This window comes from Solanum tuberosum, unplaced genomic scaffold, assembly GCF_000226075.1.
Source record: "Solanum tuberosum cultivar DM 1-3 516 R44 unplaced genomic scaffold, SolTub_3.0 scf00118, whole genome shotgun sequence".
Lineage (NCBI taxonomy): Eukaryota > Viridiplantae > Streptophyta > Magnoliopsida > Solanales > Solanaceae > Solanum > Solanum tuberosum.
The window spans coordinates 1,079,743-1,088,211 of record NW_006239043.1 but is presented as its reverse complement, the minus strand read 5'-3'; the positions used below and the strand labels follow the sequence as shown (position 1 = coordinate 1,088,211).

Sequence of the window (8,469 nt, the reverse complement as noted above, 5' to 3'; positions counted from 1 at the left end):
AGGAGGTGTGAGGGGCTGGTTGTAGAGGGTACGCGGAGGGGTAGAGGTAGGCCTAAGAAGTATTGGGGAGAGGTGATTAGACAGGACTTGGCTCAGCTTCACATTACCGAAGACATGACTCTAGATAGGAAGGAGTGGAGGTCTCGTATTAAGGTTGAAGGTTAGTAGGGCTAGCGTGTTGTCTCTTCTTGCAAGGGTAGGGGTTGTAGCGTGTGTAGTAGTCCTAGTCTTGCACTTGCAGTTCTTTTCTGTGAGATCGATAGCCTTTTGTTGTTTATTGTGTTTCATTTCTCTCATTGTGTATTGATGTCATTGTCTTCCTTTGTTGATTGTATATTATCTTTCGTATTGGATGGTATGTATATACACTGTCTTTCTCGCCTTTTACTTGGATTTGATGTACCTGAGCTGAGGGTCTTCCGGAAACAGCCTCTCTACCTCGCACGAGGTAGTGGCAAGGTCTGCGTACACTCTACCCTCCCCAGACCCCACCTAGTGGGATTTTACTGGGTTGTTGTTGTTGTTGTTGTTGTTATCAGCATGTTCTCTAGCTAAAAGATATAATCCAACAATCCTCTGGAAAAATTGTGAAGACGTATGGCCGAGTGGTGGTTTGAGAACCATAAACTCTCAGGTTCAATTTCCTGTGAAGAAAAATTGTTCCTGTGCAGGTGGGCGTGGGAGGTACCAAGCTAGCTAAGACAACCCGATTATAAAATAAAAATGCACACTGTATAAATCTATAGGACCAACAACCTTTAAATCTATGAAAAACGTAAATAAACACACAACGAATTTCATTTCACGAGAAATTAACATTGAAAAAAACGTACACATAAAACGCAATATGTTAGATATACCTTGGAAGGATCAACTTTCTGGAAGAATTGACGACGTTGATAACACGATCCCTAACTTCATTCTTGTCGAGAAACGATCCCCTTACTTCCTCCGAGAAATGGCGTTTGAAAAGCTGACTGACTGAACCTCCGATGAGCCTAGGGTTTCGAAGCTGCACCGGCCGAGCTTCCACTCTCAGGTACTTCAGCAATGCGTTCCTCGCCGCAATTGAAAATGTAGAAAAAGAAGGCAGAGATTTGGAGAAGATGAACAAGCGGCGTGAGGGCTTTCTCAAAGGTTCTGAAAAAGTTTAAAGCTTTTCTTTTTTCTTATTAAAAAAAATCTTTTTTCTTTTTTAATTTCTTTTTCCTAATTTTTTTTATTTTTTACTACATGTATTAATTGGACAAAACAATGTATTTAAGTTAATTAAGGTGCCTTGGGGCAAATGAATAGAGGCTCGTTTCTAGACCATTTTATGATGAACAAAGTGTTAGTCAATGAAGAATGTCTGTTTAGAAGACGAAGATGTTCGGATGGATATGTGTGTTAACTAGGAGATATGATTAGGAATGAATTTATTTGAGCAAGATGAGAGTGACCTTTGTGGCAAATAAGATGAGAGAAATTAGGATGTGTAGTTTTGAGCGTGTGAAAATGAGGTGTGAGGAGTCGATGATGTGTTAGTTAGGAGGTGTGAAAGCTTAATTGTACAAAAGGTAGGAGAGGGAGGTAGAGGTAGTAACCGAAAAGAACTAGGGAGGATGGGGATAGGGATGACAATGGGGCGGGGAGTTGAGCTTAACCCGCAAAATTTTTAATCCGCCCCACCCTGCCCGTCATAGACCCACCTTGCATAATTTTTTTTAATATTTTCTTTTTATAGTTAAGTTTGATACTAAAAAATAAAATTCATAAACATAAATTTATTTTTTCATTAAATTATATTAATTTAATAGGATAGTGACTTAAAATTTTATTTTTAGAGGTCAATTGGGAAACATGTAAAAAAATTGTATTATTTTTTATTGAACCATTTTCTTTTACTATTTTGAATATTTTAGTAGCTTTAAAGAAATAACATCTTATCACCTATAAAAAATTAAAATTAAGTTGAACCCACATAAAATTACATATATGATATACCCACAACCCGCTCCGCTCCACATTAGTTTTTAAAAAACTCACTTCAACTCACCCTGCATCCCACCAGCCCTGCCCCACATAGCCTTAAACCCACCCACCTTATCCCGCCCCATTGTCATTCGTAGATGGAGACTAGAGAGAACTTGACATAACTTTAACTTACCCCCACCTTTTCTCGTCTCACTGGTATTTCATTTGATTTGTACCTATTTGAATATTGTGTTTTTTTTTTACCATCCTATTTTAATAACATCACTTTTGAATCAAGGATCAGTAATAACAATCTCTCTACAACTTAACAATTCTATTAAATAAAATTTAAAAATTGAACCCCTTAACACTTTATTTAAAAAATATATTAAAAAGTTAACTACAATCTCACATGATAAATGTTTCAGATTATTTATTAATTTAAAAACAACACAAATCATAAAGTGATTCTTTATACCCCTCTGTAATGTAACACTTAACCAAACACTAAAGTCTCACAAATGGAGTCCGAAGAGAATTTGATATACACAAACGTTATCCTTACCTTTGTCAACAACAGTGTTTCAAATCGTTTAGCCAATCATAAACTGCTATGCTCACAAAATACATTTTCCTGAAACTTCACTTAGACCAAAAAAATGTTCCTCTAAAAGCTTGGCCAAGCAGTTTATATAGGAGAGAACAAAGCATAAGGTCCTATTAACTGCTTCGACTAAAATTTGTTACTAAAGTGAATACTGTTGGAGTAGACAAAATGTTTCTCTTCCTTTCTATTTTGTGTGGGAGTTGCTAAAGGGTGTTTCTATTATAAGGGGAGAGTCAGATTGTTCACGGGAGTGTTTTTTTTATGTCCAGCCGGGGTGTCTGAGCTAGCTTGCACACTTCACAAGGACCAACTAGTGCGGAACATCAATGCAGGAAACTGAGTGGCTCCATCGATCACATAGAGTAGACCTGGTTGCAACTTGCACTTCTTTCCTACGTTGAAATTGAGAAAGCTCTCAACTTGAAAATGGTCCATATTTCTTGGACCTTGTAGCAAACCACCAAGGCTCAAACCCCATCCAAAATCATCCTCAGAGGTATCAGACATGGTAACTGCCCACTGCAAATTTGCTCTTTTTATCTCTACCCAGCCACCAATTTTTGTACTTTCATCAAGTTCTGACTCTAGGGTCATGGCAAGTGACCCATCTAAGATGCTGTTTTCCACCAAGGACGCTTGAGGATGCCCTGACCGTTGTAAAAAACTGAAAGGCAACGACATAGCTGCGAGTCTAGGCTGTGGTCTCGACAGATTGGCCATTTTGTGTATGCCCAAGATTGATAGTTTTGTATTGCTTGAAAGTTGGCAAACAACTTGACCAAAAGTGCCAAAACAATACAAAAGACTACCAGAGTGTGGCAATGCAGAGACAAACTGAGCCAAGGAGGCAACAGTATTTGATTTTTTAACCATCACAGCGATTCCACTACCATTTAGTTGATTCAGCAGGGGCGGACCAAAAGATGAATAGTCAGTCATCCCCCTTTCCTGCAAAAATCCCCCCCAAAAATTGTTATTCTAGGCTACACATTAAGGCAACTAAAAATGCTGTAATATAACACGTATATACAATATGCAACATCTGCAACAACCAACTAATGACTCCCCATGGGATCTTCCTTGTCAAATTACTTACCTTGCTTTTACATGAAGCTACATGGAAAGACAACTGAAAGATGTAATATAACAAGTAAATACACTATGCAACAAGCCAACAACCATGTTATGACCTCCCTCCCCCAACAGAATCTTCCTTGTCAACCTGTTGATTTCTTGTCATTCCTCATTCCTAATAAGTGCGAGAACTTTTGCACCACAGATCTGCAACTCGATATTTTCTTTTGGTTTTGGTGAGTACATCTGCAACTTCATTTTACAGGAATTTTGACCTAACCTTTTTTTGGGAGGCTGGTAACAAAACTTTTGACCTTATTACTTTTGCTACTTCTTGCTGGTACTGACAATACCAAAAAGAATCGAACATGGAATTGATAACTATGATCACAAATAAGAAAGCACATTCAGTATTCAGAAGCATTTACCTCACGTGAACTTGTAGGTACTGCAACATCTCTGCATCGACCACCGACTGGAATGGCAACTGCAGAACACCAATCACTGATATTTGCTGCATAAAGAACTTTTGCTAAGGAAAGTGGACTACCCAGGATATTCATTTGGCCTCTTTCGCTGCCAACAAACTCTGCTACAATTGTATCCTTTTCACGGATAGTTGTTTCAAAAGTCAGCCTAGAATCAATACCAGTCCTAATGGCTCTTTCAATTGCATTGCGCTTGGAATTATCAACAGTACCGATCATCAACAGTGCACCCACAACATCAAATTCTCCTCTTACGTGAGTGCTGGTTTCTTGGAATGGACTTCCTTTAGAAGATTTATCGAATGCAAGCACTCGCTCCAACTTCTCTTGTCTGTCTCTTAGCTTCATAATATCTGAAAAAGATTCTCGCTGCAATCTCTTCAAGATCTCAATCTGTAAATAATATTATTGGAAGAGTTGTAAAGCACCATCATTGGCAAATATGTCAAACTAAAGCTTGCCGAGGGGAGTGGAGTTGGGAAACAGTGATATCCTACAGCTAATGAGAGTGACAAATCCCAATCGAACTATGTCAAAATAAATTTGGATAAGTATCTTTTTTTTCTTTCGATAAGTAAAAGGATAATTAAAAGATATTTTTCTCTTACATATGGATATCTCTTTTTTCAATATTATTTCCTGGGAAGCCACATAATACAGGCATCGTCATACAGCAGATAGTAAACATAAAAGACTTTGATCTAGCGACAATGGAAAAGATAGGAAAAGATGGGAAAAAATAGACGAACTGGCAGAAACTAGATGAGGTTAGGGTACACAGCCAGAGCCTTCTCATACTTAAGAGACCCATCAGAGTAAAGCAGAGCCCAATAACAAAGCTTGTGGTAGCTGGCAAAGTAAGAATTTGACTGCTCAAGCTCTGAGTACTTCCTAATGACACTGTTCCGCAGTTGAACGTTGCATGACAGGTAACCGATATACCCACTTTAGATCAATAGACAAAAGTAGGGATGTGAACAGTCTCACATTTCCCTGACCTTCTAAAAAGAGCCAAAACTACCATTCTCACATAAGAAATAACATTTTCATAACTTTTACTGCTCTCCCTTTAGCTATTCATTTGCTTCAAATAAGATTCACATGAAGGAGTAGCTGTTATCTTGAAGAAATGTTCAATTTCATACTTGCTTGGATCCCTCACTCTATATAACTCTTACTGTACATTCTTTTAGGATCCTAAGTTGGGAAGATTTGAATATAATATATAGGTGATCCAATGGTGTTCTCCTTTTTCCCAAAACATCTATCAAACCTGTCCCAGTAGGGTGGCCTAGAAGTCACAGAGCCATTTTAACAATTTTCTTTTATGACTGTGAACTTCACAAGGAGCCAGCCCTTTGGGCCAACACCATAGCCTTCACAACTTGGGGATGATGGATTTTCCCCTATAGTCTCTATCCTTCTCAACTTAATTACAGGACTTAGTAGTTAGTTCACTTGGCACAGGACTCGAATCTGTGACCTAAGAACAAGTCCCTCAACCTTCCTCTTTTTAACAATCTAGGGAATCAACGTTCCAATCCTAATCATAACATATGCAAAACTACGTAAATTCTTTCCATCAACCTAAATATTTGGGGACAAAGCTAATCAATACCATTGTTAGTCAAGGAACCTCTAAATACCATTGTTAAAAGAAACAAAACAAAAAGAACATCTAGTGTCCATCACAACAGAGATGTAACCTCATAATATCCAAAAATACCAAAAACCGATAAAGCCCATAGAAGTAATCCATTCCGCTGAACAAAACCAGCATATCATAAGTCTCTTTCTACTTTCTTTACTCATATTCTATAGGTCAATTGGCTTCAACAGGTGAAAAAAAATCAAAATTATCAAACTACTACTTGAAAACAAAATGCAATGAAACTTAAATAACCTTAATGAGACACCACAATGTTACTACTTAACAACGCATACTAGAGCAAATAGGTTTTTATATAATGACTGGCAATCAGCTTGTATAGGGAAAAAATGAAATGTATCCGAACTAATACTTGAAAACAACAACAACATACCCAGTGTAATCACACGATTGGGATCTAGGGAGGGTAGTGTATACACAGCTTACCCCTCTCCCTTGGGTAAAGGTTGTTTCCTATAGACCCCCGGTTTGAATAAAACATATCAAATCAGTTATCAAAAGGAAATACAGCAGTGAAGAAGCTAAGTCAAAAATACTGGAGAACAAAACAATAGAAACAACAAATAGATAGCCGAAGCAAAGGAAATAACAAGTAATAATCAAATCGAAAAATAAGATAGTATGAGAGTACGGATAATAAATCTTATAAGAAAAACTATTAAACTCTCAACTACCTACTAAACTTCCACCCTAATTTTCAACCTCCAAATTAAATAAAATTAAACAATCTTAATGAGACACCAAAATTTTACTTTTAACAATACATATTAGGAACAAATGGGTCTCTATATTATCTCTTTTGATAATCGTAGCCAACTTTCAAGCAGCTCAACTAGTTCCACAAGATACCTAATACCTCACACAAGCAACAAACACCAGGTAACTCTATCCACCAAGACTAAGACAGATAGCAAGAAATCACTAGTATTTTTTGTCTAACAACTCACACAAACAACAAGCATCAGTAAATTTGTCCATCAAAGATAGAACAGATAACAAGAAATCAATAATGTTTTCGTAACAACTCACACAAGCAATCCACCAAAGCTAGAACAGATAACAAGAAATCACTAGTGTCTTTGTTTAACAACTCACACAAGCAACACACCATGTAACTCTATCCACCAAGAATAAAACCAATAGCAAGAAATCACTAGTGTTCTTGTCTAACAACTCACACAAGCAATAAGCACCAGTTAACTCTAACCATCAAGACTAAGACAAATAGCAAGAAATCACCTAGTCTTCATTGACAATAGGCCACATTGTAGGCCAAAATTTTACTTCTAACAATCTATCCGCAAATGGATCTCTATACAATGACCGGAAAAAGAAAATACAAAGTTAATTTACCGGATTGCGGCGATTGGAAACTTCGCGGTTGCGGAACACGACGGAAGCGAAATCCTGCGTAGATTTTGCAAAGGATTTTAACTTGTCTACAACTGAAACAGCTGCTGCTTCCATTTTTGAAAACCTATGTATGAATCAGAAGAAAAAAAAAGCTTTGAGATTGTGTAAATGGCGTTTCAACAATGGAATTTCACCTTTCTCTACTCTTTCGCCATAACTGTGCACTACAAGTAGAGAAGATGGAAATGAAATTTGATATATTTATAATGGAGTACTTAATTTAATTTACATATATTGCTATATGTTTTTAAAATTATACATTGAAAAATATATTATTTTTATAATTTTAGTGATTTCTACGTATATTATATATATATGTGTGTGTGCTGGGGGGCGGGGGGGGGTGAACGAGACAAGTATATACTATGTCGTTCTTTATTATTAACTAGTAAAATTATCCGTGCTTCGCACGAGAATTTAATATCACGGAATTTATAAAATAATACTTAAAATCTATCCGGCATTAAAATTAAAACACTATATTATCTAAGATATAAGATTATGTAGTAACAAACATTAATAATGTAAAAGGGAAAATGAAAAATTACTATATCTTATCATTTAGCCTTAATAACATAAGCATAAATTATAAATTAATGATTGTAAGAATACATACCAGTTATGTAACATAAGCAATAGTTTCAGTGAACCACTCAACATGAGTAAAGTATACAAATATTTAATTGTGAAGAAGAAAAAGAAGAAGAAGAAGAAGAAGAAGAAGAAGAAGAAGAAGAAGAGGAGGTTCAGAATTTCCATTGTGTTTAAATGAGAGGAAATCCCTCTATTTATAGACAACAAAGGGTAGTGTGAATAAATGTTTATTGTGCCTTATCAGAAAGGTTACAACTATTTGGAAAAGTTGCAACCCTTCGGAAAGGTCACAACCTTTCATAAAAGTCATAACTTTTCACATAAAAGTCGCAATTTTTCATCAAAGTAGCAACTTTTCATAAAAATCACAACTTTCATGAAAGGGAAGGTTAATTTTGTAAATAAATAAATTAAAAGAGAATTCTTGTTTGTGGTGGCGCCACGTAGGCGGGCCTAATGCTCTCTTTTATATATATATATATATGACTAGTAAATGGGCCCACACTTCGCGCGGTTAGAACATTCTTCTTTAAAATTTATTAGAATAGAATTTTTTTGGTATTTTGATGTTATATTATTTTTGTATAACTCTATTTTTAAGAGTATAGAGATTATTCAATTCTAGTTTACCATTTGTTTTATTAAAAGAAAAGGTAAAATTACAAATC

The 8,469-nt window shown here is 36.1% G+C and overlaps 1 protein-coding gene across 4 annotated transcripts in view; it reads right to left on the bottom strand.

Moving 5' to 3' along the window:
* Nucleotides 1-7,392, bottom strand: part of LOC102602838 (uncharacterized) — an 18,826-nt gene extending 11,434 nt beyond the window's left edge. Inside the window, exons 1-3 of one of the 4 annotated variants that reach the window (XM_015309934.1) lie at nt 7,148-7,392; nt 4,066-4,518; nt 3,320-3,511 (exon numbers count right to left, since the gene is read on the bottom strand). In XM_015309934.1, coding sequence (XP_015165420.1) covers nt 3,320-3,511; nt 4,066-4,518; nt 7,148-7,261 — 759 coding nt within the window. In that variant the 5' untranslated portion in view covers nt 7,262-7,392. Of the gene's footprint in view, nt 1-2,478; nt 3,512-4,065; nt 4,519-7,001; nt 7,044-7,147 lie in introns of those variants that run through there. The other 3 variants (XM_006350157.2, XM_015309935.1, XR_001473787.1) reach the window with 3 other exon arrangements.
* Nucleotides 7,393-8,469: the final 1,077 nt, after the last annotated feature.